Raw genomic sequence first — 12,500 nt, forward strand, 5'->3', positions numbered from 1 at the left:
TTTTCCATATTTATTTTTTCATACCTATTCTACTTCAGGCCCTTTTGCTTTGTTACACAGAATTATAGAGAATACAAGTGATAATTTGTTGTCTACTTTTCAGCATTTATACTGTAATTTATCAGCTTACAGTGCAGTTGATTACATGACAGTTTTAGCCAAATAAATTCACTTTAGCATTTTGTATGTAGAGGATCCTTCCATTTTTTTAAAGCCCTTTTGGATAAATGCACTCGATAGATCTGGAAGTCATTTCTTCAAAGTCAAGATCTTTGATTTTTTTTCTTTCTTTCTTTCTTCCTTTCTTTCTTTCCTTCTTTCTTTTTCTTTTGAACTTGACATATAAAGGAGTAATGTTCTAGGTATTCCACCTTCTTTGAGACTGACTCATTCCCATTTTTCTTTTTTTTTTTATCAAGAAAATATATAAAAGATATAAACCAGATGTGCTTGTGCTTGTCTCTCCTTGTCAGCGGACTCATGACCGACTACCGCCTTCATTGCGTAGTCAGTTCCGCGTGATGGGGGGTTCACGTCGCCACCTCTTGGCCCCTTCTACCTCCTCACACTTACATCAGCGCTATGGTTCCCCACGCTGTAATGTTTGCAGTAACATTTAGTACTGTTTTTAATGTGACCTCTTTACCTCAAATGGGACATGTTAAGCAAAGATGAAGTCTTGTTATACTTTTTTTTTTTTTTCAAGATTTCAACAAGGTTAACCTTTTCTTATCTTTTTTTTTTCAGTTTTTTCTTTTTTTGTGTGTAGTTATGAATTGGGTTTATTTCAGAGAGGCCAACATGGGAATATTTTGAGATAGAAACCAGTGTAGTTATCTCAGTTTCTTATTCACTGTCTACTAAATGCATACAAGTAGATAACTCAAAAGTAAATAATGTAAAGAATGGTGAAGTAGGTCCCTAAGTATTGTTTTTACAAAAAGTCCCTGGAAAGCCAGAATAAGATTTCTTTATGACCATAGTAAAAAAAAATGCGTAACTGTGTCTAGATTTTTCTAAGCATGTTAACCTCTCTACAGTAACCAAGTATCTTTTTAAAAAAAAGCTTCATGTCCTGTAAGTGCTGCATGTAAGCATCAACATAGAATATGCTAAAGCATCGTAAATGATCTCTCTCCACTTTGCCCTAGGATTTGCACTGTATTATTTGACATATTCTGTATATGAATAGTGCTATATGAATGCATGATATAAAAGCCTGCTTGTATTTAAGTACTTTTATTTGCCAGAATCTTTGAAAGTCAAAGTAACAGAAGTTCCTCAACACAAAAATCAGTTCCATTTCATTTAATTTTCTTACTATGAATATGTTGTATTTTTGCAGAACCTCTCGTCGGTCCAAGGAAGGTCGCCACGGCCATCACGCCCGCGTCGCTATGCGTCGGCTTCGCCAGGAAGGCGCTCTGACCAGCCGAGGAAAACACTAACTTTCACATGAACTGCTAAGACAGTGTTGTGAAAATGTTATCTTCTTTGTTCAGGAGTTCGCTCAAACTTCTCTCAAGACTGATCTCAATGTACTGTTCTGTATGTTGCTCCACCATTAGTCTTCAGTGAGACCAGACCTGATGCCAGCACAAGGAATTACTCGTTCAGATTGTCTTGGAAGTTGGATTTTGAAGACTTGTATTCCTAAGCCAGTTTTTGGTTTGGGTTCCTTCTCACAGAGAAGTCTTTGTTTGTAACCTTCATTCTGTAACATTTTACTCTATTGTTGAGTAAGATAATAGCAGCTTGAAGGTCTGAAATTACTGCCAGTACTTGTACTTTTGGAGGATTTACTGAACTGCTATGAACACTGCCACAAAATATTTCTTATAGTGCTCATGATTCCTGTAAATGACTATTTAGGGCTGAGGCTTAATACTTAGAACAGTGTTGTGGATTGTTGATATGACCGTGTTCGTTGCTGTAAGTTGGAAGCAATGGGATCATTTTGATATATAAATGCACTAGTTTGGTGCTCTGAATAAGTGGTGAATATTTTCAAGTACATTTATAGAATATAAACATTTAAAAATGAACAATATGTAGTTGACCATTGTATTATAAGCTTATATTGTTTACAGTACAAACCAGAGAGTGGATCAAGGTTCTATTTCTAGTCAAATGACACTCAAGACTGATTTAATACTGCTGATGATTCCTGGCAGACCAAGTTATACTGAGTTAGATGGTTTACTTCGGGAAAATCCACCGTGTCCCAGTTAAATTTGAGTATTAAAAAATTGTCCTACCAGTGTAACTGTTACTTGTTATTTAAGGTCTACTTAAAGATACAAAATTCTATTGCACATTCCTAGACATGAATCATACAGTTAGCTGTAGGAGCACCCAACACGTCCATTAGGTGTGCCTTCATTTGTTTAAAACTTAGTCTTAAGATTGATGGTTAAATGTTGTAAAGTTTAAAACAGTTACCACATTTTGTTTTGTTGCACCAACACCTTTTGTTATGTACACAAACAACACAAGTCACACATGAGCAGATCTTAGGAATCAGGTTTTATATTATCATTATAAATTCTTTGAGAAAAGAGATATCATTAGATTTAGAAGAGTAGGCTGCTGTTCAAAAAAAGATATTCCATTAGCTTTAGTTGTAAAATATTTGTTATTTTCTTCCTATTTTATGATATTTACTAGTTTCTCATATTTAATTAGGTGATTTAGATATATCTATGTTCTGTAGCATTTTGTACAATGTTACTTTCTTATTGATCTACCTGTAGATCAGCAAGTGAAGTTTTAGACGCAGGTCACCAAGTGTATGCTCAGTCCAAATGTATAGCACAAAATCACGAATGTATTGGGACTTCACCTATTCTTTATTGCAAGAAAGGCAAATGACAGTCCCATATATCACCTTGGCCACACCCCCATGGTTGACGTACTGTCATAAGCATAACACTTGATATATATATACATGTATGTATTTTTTTTTTTCTTTGTAAAGAATATGTATACTATTTAAATGACATCATTCATCAACAGTTTTGGTATTGATCATCCTGACTGGAACAATATGGGATCAAGTGACTGCCTCAGAAACCTTAGCCTTTAATTTTGGGTAACTGTCATTTCTATTATCAATAAATATAGCAAACTTTGCATGTCATGTAGACATAGATAAATATAAGAAAAAGTCAAGTGAACAGGAGTTTTATTTTTACCTCTCTTTCTTTTCTCTCTCTCTCTCTCTCTCTCTCTCTCTCTCTCTCTCTCTCTCTCTCTCTCTCTCTTTCTCTCTCTCTCTCTCTCTCTCTCTCTCTCTCTCTCTCTCTCTCTCACGTTAGTGCTTTGAACACTAGATTCTAGCTTCTTTTGTTGCCAACTTATCGCTCTCCCAGAGCGAATTTCAAGTTGATAAAGACGCAAACAGAGCCATTTACATGATATTGGTAAAGATTCTGAATTCACTAGCGTTTTCAAGCAGCAGTCCAAGATGTCTTGGCATCATAGGAGGATGTGCTGTGAACCACTGTTGTCCTTTGTCAAAGGATGCTCCAAGCCAGAATGCGTGACTCCATTATAATAAAACATCCAAGAAAAAGAAGTGTGGGTACGAAAGTGGATGGGCAGAGGTAGGCTCAGGGAGCCTCGCATAATCTCTTATAGGAACTGGCATTGGAAGACCCAGCAACATACAGGCGAGTAATTCAGCTGATGTGTGAAAATTTGAAGAGCTGTAGGTAAAGATACATCCTTTTATACAAAAGAAAACTGGATAGAGCATACTGTTAACCACATGGGGCTTATACTTGCCTGTAAGATGAAGAAGGCATTTTCTCAGTGTAGTAGCCTATGTCTGTAGCATAGCTCAATCAAGCCTCAGGACTACCGTACATCTCGCGTGCGAATTCGCAGAATGATTTGAGCACCCCTCTTATTGAGGCATACCCATGGTCATGCCCTGGCTGTTCTGTCCGTTCAATCGACGGCATTGCAAATCATACATGAATTACATGTGCCATTAGATTCCATCTAGTGCCATATACTGGTATTTCTGCATGGTATGTGTGTTCCTTTCCATCCCCGCCTTCTCGCCTTCTCCGAAGCTGACGGCGCCATCAGTCCTTAGGTATTACGGACTCCTTGGATGTCTTCCCACCAGTGTGTCTGTAATTTTGTTGATGTGAGAGCTGTATCCCTTGTGCTGCGCAATATACACAGATCGTCATCTCACAGGTTAGTAAGCAGCGGCTATACCGTTTCCATTGTATATTTTAGGATATTTATTCTGAACACTTACATCTCTGTGATCGGTCCAAGCCTTCATCCTGCCGTTAATACGTGGAGGATTCTCCATATTCCAGGGAAGGGGTTGGAGCGGTATCTCCATAGGGTTGGGGTCGCATAACTCATTTTCCTTCATATTTTACCTAGTTTCTCAGGTAACTAGCATGCCTTGCTCTACTATCGGGGCCAAGTTCGTGTCTGGAACCACTACCATAACCTCTTCACTAGCTCAGTGTTGGCGGTAGGCAATCCCTGTCTGTAGTGTGCACACTTGTACCCCTGCAACAAAGGGCATTTGACATATCTCAATGCTCACAGCAATGTTCATCAAAGCCAGATGTTATCTATAACCTGCAATGTACAGAGATCATAATCTATGAAGGATTATTTAGATACCTCTTAATATAAAGAGAGTGCTAGAGGCTCAATTATGTAGCATCTATTTGCCATTTGGAACTACATGACATTAGTCAATTGTCGTTCTTTGTCTTGAGAATTCTTGGTGAGGCTGAATAATGAACTCTTCCAGGGGTTCTCTCATGTTCGATTCCTCAGATGCCAGAGTGGCTTAGGACTCGGTTTAGGGTGCGGCAAATACCCTGGCCATGGGTCTATGATGTATTGAGAATGATGCAGGATATTTGCAGTTCAGATTTTAAGATATATATATATAATGGATTGGATAATTGTGTTTTGTATGCATAGAATTGATGCATGGATTTGCTTTTTTTCCTTCCCTCTCGTTTTCTCTTCCTCTAATGATTACCTTTATATATAAACAATTATTACAAAACACTTACTCTGATTATCGACTTACAATATGATGAACTGTCATATCTTTACTTATATTCATTATAACATCAATCGTTGCACCTGCAGTTTCCATGCAATACACTATCTTGACGATCTAGGCAGCATCTCTGTACACAAAACCATGGCATATATTGACGCGTGGATCTTGTCTATGGTAAATTCTCTTAGGAACATCTTATATATATGGCTTCTTATATATTTCCTTTTATTTCTGCTTTTAGACTGCTTCGAAATTCCCCGTGTTTATGACTCAGACTTTCAGAAACACGGGTAGACGGAACAAAGCTATGTTGTGGGGCTTCAGTCTGCCAATAGGCTGTGTTTTCTCTCTTTTCTCTGGTCAAGACGAAGGAAAAGTCAATACACAAGCCCACGCTATTATGAGAATTACTTAACAATAATGATGGTAATAATAGTAGTAATAACAGTAATAGTTATTGATATCATTATTATCTTTATTGTTATTGTTGTTTTTGGTAATAGTAGTGTTATAGTAGTAGTAGGTGGTGTTAGTAGTAGTAGTAGTAGTTTGAGTAGTAGAAGTAGCAGCAGTAGTAGTAGTAATAGCAGTAGTGGTGGTGATAGTGGTTCTAGTAGTAGTAGTAGTTATAGTTATACTATTAGTAAAATGAGGAGGAAGTCCACCTCATTATTATTGTTATCATGATTCTTATTATGCACAAAAGATGGAGTAGATGGAGTACTCTCTCTCTCTCTCTCTCTCTCTCTCTCTCTCTCTCTCTCTCTCTCTCTCTCTCTCTCTCTCTCTCTATATATATATATATATATATATATATATATATGTGTGTGTGTGTGTGTGTGTGTGTGTGTGTGTGTGTGTGTGTGTGTGTGTGTGTGTGTGTGTGTGTGTGTGTGTGGGTGGGTGTGGGTGGGTGTGCGTGTGTATACATATAATATGTATATATACATATGTATATGTTTACATGTACATATATATTTTTTTCCTCTCATACTCTCTCTCCCTGTACCTCCCCCCCCCCCCTCTCCCTCCCCCCCCATCCTTTCCCTTCCCTCCCTCCCTCCCTCCCTCCCTCCCACCCCCTCTCTCTCAGATTAAGATCCGAGAACGTATCAAATCGCAATCAGTACATTATTTAATTTATGTAACGAGAGGGAAAGCGCCCAGGTGTTCGCGAGAAGAGGCGGGCTGAGTCGACAAAGAAAACGGACGAGTCAGCTCCGAAATGGCGGGAAATGTGCTGGTGGCCGCGGTGAAGATAACGGTGCTTATCGCGCTGATATATTGTTAGGTAATGATTGGTAACGGAAGGAAGGGGTGATAAAGATGCAGTCTGCGGTTTCTTTTTCTCTGTCTGTCTCTCTCTTTCCTTCTCTGTCTCTCTCTTTCTGTCTGTCTGTCTGTCTCTCTCTGTCTGTCTCTCTCTCTCTCTCTCTTTCTCTCTCTTTCTCTCTCTTTCTCTCTCTTTCTCTCTCTCTCTCTCTCTCTCTCTCTCTCTCTCTCTCTCTCTCTCTCTCTCTCTCTCTCTCACTCACTCTCTGTCTGTCTCTCTCTCCAGATTTTTACACACACAAATACATAAGCGTGTATGTATCTATGTGAGTATATATATATATATATATATATATATATATATATATATATATATATATATATATATATATATATATATAATTTTGTAGGTTATTTGTATTTAGATTCCACACAATTCGAATAATGAAGAATTCTGAATCGATAATTTGTAAAAAAGCTAAAGTAACAAAAAAAAATAGTGTCCATAGGATAGCCCCATTTACTAACGATTTCAATTTATGTACAGAAGAGGATAATAAAATTCTTTGTGCGTTTATAACAATGAATTGCTAAATATACAACCTTCACAAGATCATTATTGCTGTATTGTAATGTATTTTTGCATCGTGGAGTAACACGGATCAGCGTCAAAATGTTATTTTCAGATACTGAAGCTCACAATGATTGCCGTAACAGCCCAATTTTGTCCATTTTTCAAACCATGGAAGAGAAAGTAACATCTTTATTTCTTTTTCTTTTAGTTATTCCATTCCTGATATAGTTACACTTGCTTATCAACTTGCTTTTGCACAAACAGAAATGTAACTAATTTGATAGTTGCGAACTGTAATTTCCAGTTGTTCAAGACCATTTTTGTTGCACTAACTGGATACCACTGAGTCTTCATCTATGACTGGTCTCTACAGAGTCTAACTTTTACCTCCAGTTTTCGAAATCATCAGAAGGCCGTGTAAAGTACAATTTGTGCTACATAATAGGATGATAGAAATAAAGCCCATGTTATCTGTGGAATAGGAAGGAACACACAAGAGAAACATATATTGGTACAATGTGCACAGTAACAGATAATCTTTATTCAACAATTAAAGCTTTACCACTAAGAGCAACGTGATACAATTCACTCATCTATGTCACGGATATGACACAATCTGGCATCCATCATAGTCACCTTACCAACGGTGGTCCCACAAGCCAACGAAGAGAGCAAAGGCATGTCTCACACTCAGTCTCATATACCATTTCATTTGCAATACCTTTACCGGGGGTGTGGAACAGTTTCTCGTGTAAGTGTTCAGCAGTAATTTGACCAACAGATACTTTGTAGCCACTAACAGGTTGATTGCCTTGTTGATCACACTCTATGCATCAAAACAGACACAGGCACTAACTCAAACTTGTACTAATACAATTATGACTTCTTTTTACAACTAGCCTTTATAGTGTATTGCCATTTTCTTCCATTGCATACCAAGCAGGCTGGAATCTATTGTTATCACTAGAAAATGCACTTGAAAGTGAAGCAAATTATGAAAGTAATTAGCGTCACACATCGCCATCGTAGGCTTACAAATATAACATGTTTAGCGCTTATACATCTGTTGCTGTCATGTGGTGACGATGCAGGAAAAGGGACCCTGCTTAGTGGATTTAGGCTGGCCCGTTTTTTTATGAAATATACTTGAAGTCTGAATTGCAGTGTGTGTGTGTGTTTGAGAGAGTGGATGAGTGAGTGAGTGTGTGAGAGATTTTGTGTATGTGTGTGTGTGTTTTGCAGGTACTAAATAACAAAAAGTTGAATGTCTGAAGGTTAATCACAATAAGAAATTATGTAACAGAATGACTCTAACCTAATGATAGACAAGCTGACTAGTATCTCTATCTAGACTAGACTACACAACGAGGTCCTCACTAATCTAGGCGTCACCAACCATCTAGAGGTCAGCGTTTGGAATATCTAGAACAATACACCAAGATCAGTATAGCAGACTGACCTAAGATAGTTTCTCTTCTTTCGTGGTTCATATTCACATTCTTGTTTCCATCTGGTTACTACAGTTTTATGTTACGTTTTGCACCGTTGTCATTGGTTAGGTTTGGTATTCATCTCTCAGCTCCTTGGCCACGTGCGATGGATATTTAATCTTTCGCGTGTCAGTTATCGGTATCGATCATGAGGTGGCCTGCCTCAGAATCGCTGTCGGAATCGCTCGAGAGCAGGTCGTGGAATCTCCAAGATGGCCTGTCAGAATCGCCGTCTCCAGACAAGTGGGGTTTCTGGTCCCTCTCGCCCTCCACCATGGAGCTGCTGTCCTCTTCCTTGCAGACTTGCAGACTGTTGTTGCGGTCGTATCGGAGGTGCGCCAGCTGCGTCGGTGCGCTTTGGGGTTTTGCAGCTGGGTTGCTTAAGAGTTTACCTGCACAGGATCTGGCGTTTACTTCTGCGTGGATTGCCGAGATGCTGGGAGTCTCCTTCGGACACTTCTTAGGTAGGATGAAGAGGCCTGGTTTCGTGTCGTGGAGTCTTGTGCGCTCTTCCTCGCGTGTCTGCGGAGGCGTCGAGGTGTCGGAACTGGTCGTGGAATCTCGGCAGCAACGGCAGGCTTCCAGAGGCTTTGGCGGTTTCGTTTTTGACCATCTTTGTTTATCCTTCCGGGATTTCTTCTGAGATGCGTCTTCGAGGAGTCTCACCTTCGCGTCGCTTGCTTTATGTTTGCTTGAGTGTTTGTGGTCTCGTCTTGCGCCCGAACTGCGTTTGGATTTTTGCCTACTGTGCCTGGCGGAGTCGCGAGGGTCTTTCTTGTTGGTGCTGCCGGCTTCTTGGTGTGTGCTACCCGTGCGGACGTCAGATGCTGCGGAACCGGGGCCAGGTTTGTCTGTACCGCTTTTAGTTGAAGACAGAGACTGATATTCATTTTTCTTCGAAGTGTGTTTCTGTCTTTTCCTCTCATTCCCTTCGCTGCCGCCTTTTAACCGCTTCCTTTGAGATCCCTGGTCCTTTGAGCGCTTGTTCTTAGTTCTCGATCCAAAGCCGCCATCCATAAGGCATTCGTTCAGGCGCTGAAAGTCCTTCGAGAGATCAAGAGCGCCGTCGGAAGCGGGCCACCGCGGGACGCCTTCACCGGCAAGGTTCTCCATGCTGGAAAACGCCTTGCCCTCCAGCAGACTGAAAACCCTCTCGTAGGAGCTGATTAAAGCCTTGTCGTCGAGGGCGTCCTGGCGCTTCGTCGCCGAGGACACGTCGACGGGCGCCTCGGGCTGCGACTTCACTTCGGAGTCTCCTTCGCCCCTCGGGAGGCCCTTGTAGATCATCTTCCTGACGAGCCGCAGCGACTCCTCGAGGTCGGCCTCCAGCTTCCTCTTGATCTCGAGCGCCCCGAGCGCGTGGGCGTGGTCGGGCAGGACCGGCTGGGGGAGGAGGCCGGCGTAGAGCGGCGACGGGTAGGGCAGAGGCGACGGCGGGAACACCGACGACGACAGGAGCTTCAGCAGCGTCGACGCCGGGTTCGGGAAGAGCGGCGACGACGGCGGCGCGAGGAACGCCGACGACGACGAGGACGAGGTGTACGAACTGGAGCTGACGGAGGGCGACGACGGCGACGACGACGACGAGGGCGACGGGGAAGACACGCGCGACGTCGAGGCTTCACCCGACTTGGGCGCCGAGTCGGGGCAGGCCTCCGCCGACCCCTCTCGGGCGTCCGGCGCGGGAGGGTCCTTCCTGGGGGGCGTCCCTGGGGGCGGGGTGTCGAGGGGGGGAGCGGGGGGGTTGGCTGCCAAGTCCTGACCAGAGTCTGAGGAGAAAAACCCATGCCTCTGATATCCAAAGCGAATTAAAAAGTAAACTAAAATAAAACAAAGCTGACGAACTATTTTGGGAAGATAAGCAATATGAAACACGATAACAGTATCATAGCCTTATTCAAATCATTGTCAAATCATCATAAAGTCTCATGATGACTTAGAATTAATCTACATATGCGATGTCGCCTTTTCCGACACAGAGAGCGGGTAAAGTGAGTCTCATTCATCTGTTTTAACGAATAAAACCCAATGTCTTCGGCTGAAGCTGAATCGAAAAATATCCTTGCTACATCATCCTTGGTAAGCCTATTTTATTATGATCATTATTATCGTTATTACTGTTACTATCGTTATCATCAATATTTTTTCATTATTATTATTATCATTATCAATAACTTTTTTATCATTACTTTTATTAGTAGTAGTAGGAGCAGTATCATTATCATTATTACTTCTACCATTGTTACGACTATTACAATTATTATTAGCATCACCATATTATTATTATTGTTATCAATATTATCATAATTATCATCATTACTATCATTACCATTATTATTATTATTATTATTATTATTATTATTATTATTATCATTATTATTATTATTATTACTACTACTACTACTACTACTATTATTATTATTATTACTATTATCATTATTATTATTAATACTATCATCATCATCCCCGACACTTACTGTTCTTGTCATGGGCGTAGGGAAGAGGCCTCATGGGCGCCGAGAGAGTGGTGGCGCCCGCAGTCCCCAGATGGCTCTGCGATCGCCACTCGAGGTTGACCGAGGGCAGCGGGAGGTCGAGGGGCAGGAAGGGCGTGCTGGGGGCGGCAGCGTCCACGCCCGCGCCCCCTGCAGGAGTGGTTCCCTGCTCCTGTGGGGACGCCCGGCCTTCCTCCTTGACCCACACTTCCTCCAGAGGGCGCAGGGTGTCCATCGTGAGGAGGCTGTGAAGACTGTTGGAAGAGGAGGAGGAGGAGGAAGAGGAAGAGGAGGAGGAAGAGGAAGGCGAGGTGCTCGTCGAAGTCGAGGGCGTCCACGCAGGCGCAGACTTGACCTTGGGCGAAGCGTGGGCGGCGGCGGGGGGGCGGGCGGGCATGATCGGGTCGGCGGGGAACAGGTGGGGCTGGAGCATGTAGGGGGAGGGGTGGTGGGGGGGCGCCAGGGTGGGGGGCAGGTCGGTGAGGGGGGGTGGGTTGGGCGGCGTGGCGGGGGCGGGCTGCGTGGGCGGGGGGAGGCCGATGTCGTCCGCGGAGGAGGGCGGGCGGGCGAGGGCCTGCGAGGCGGTGTAGTGACACTTCTGGCACGTTATCTTCACCTGTGTTGGCGGGAGGGGGGTTAGGGGGCGCTGGAGACGAGGTGCGGGCAGAGTTTGAGAATTATAGTCAAAGTGTGACTTATTACTCTGGTTAACCACAGTCTACGCTTGTTGGAAATAGTCCAGATAGGTACGAACTATTCTTGATAACGGTACTAATGTTTAATGCTAGCTGAGTTAGATTAAAAAGGGCATGTCTACTCACTATAAGACAGCTTAACAGTTTATCAGCAGAAACCAGAGCCACAAATTATCTTAAAGCTTAGGTCTAATCTCCCCGGCTCAAAGGACACCAGCAGCAGCCTTCCTCACCTGCGTGACGGCCGCCAGGTGCGCGGAGATGGTCCCCGTGACGTAGAGGCAGCAGGCCGCCTGGCACGAGAGGCACCGCGTCGACTGCCTCAGGAACACCGCGAGGCCGTGGATGTCGATGAGCTGGTGCCGCCCGCCCGCCCGCATCACGCCCGCGCTCGCCTTCGGAGCGGCGGGCTTGCTGGGCCTCTCGGGCTCCGCGGCGTCCTTGCCGGCGCTCAGCTTCTCCCGCAGGAGCGGCTTGGCGGCCGCCTTCTCGGGGGGCTCGCACGCCTCTGCGGGCGGCAGGACGGCGGGCGCGGGCGCGATGGGCGGAGGGCACTTGACGGGCACCTTCACGAAGGTGCCGGAGGAGCCGTCGTTGAGCGTGACGTCGAAGCAGCCCTCCCCGAGGCGGCTCTTCATGATCCTGAGGGGCGCGCCGCCCAGGAGGGCGTGCGAGTCGGGCCCCTGCGCGCCCTTGCAGCACCGCTCGTCCATGAGGCGGCCAGCGTGGGCGCCGTAGAAGCCGGCACCGCCCGCGCTGCAGCCGCTGCCGCCGTCGCAGCCCTGGGCGGCGTCCATGGGCAGGTCGCTGGCGACGGCGCAGCTCAGAGGCGCGCACGCGGGGAGCTCGAAGCCGGCGCCATTGCGGTGCAGCATCGGCGGCGTCTGCGGCGGCGGGGCTGCCAGGAGGGTCGGCACCATT

General features: G+C 44.1%; 2 protein-coding genes across 2 annotated transcripts in view; one reads left to right on the forward strand and one right to left on the reverse strand.

The window, feature by feature from the left end:
• Positions 1-3,176, forward strand: part of LOC113819082 (rootletin) — a 203,036-nt gene extending 199,860 nt beyond the window's left edge. The window contains exons 40-41 of the mRNA XM_070144834.1: positions 474-597; positions 1,346-3,176. Of these exons, the coding sequence (XP_070000935.1) occupies positions 474-597; positions 1,346-1,347 (126 nt within the window). The 3' untranslated portion in view covers positions 1,348-3,176. The remainder of the gene's footprint in view (positions 1-473; positions 598-1,345) is intronic.
• A 3,682-nt stretch (positions 3,177-6,858) lies between these two features.
• The window catches only part of LOC113819083 (treacle protein), a 24,386-nt gene continuing 18,744 nt past the window's right edge, over positions 6,859-12,500 (reverse strand). Inside the window, exons 2-4 of the mRNA XM_070144666.1 lie at positions 11,813-12,477; positions 10,867-11,500; positions 6,859-10,158 (exon numbers count right to left, since the gene is read on the reverse strand). Coding sequence (XP_070000767.1) covers positions 8,519-10,158; positions 10,867-11,500; positions 11,813-12,454 — 2,916 coding nt within the window. The 5' untranslated portion in view covers positions 12,455-12,477 and the 3' untranslated portion in view covers positions 6,859-8,518. The remainder of the gene's footprint in view (positions 10,159-10,866; positions 11,501-11,812; positions 12,478-12,500) is intronic.

The sequence above is a fragment of the Penaeus vannamei genome, chromosome 32 (assembly GCF_042767895.1).
Source record: "Penaeus vannamei isolate JL-2024 chromosome 32, ASM4276789v1, whole genome shotgun sequence".
NCBI classification, from domain to species: Eukaryota; Metazoa; Arthropoda; class Malacostraca; order Decapoda; family Penaeidae; genus Penaeus; species Penaeus vannamei.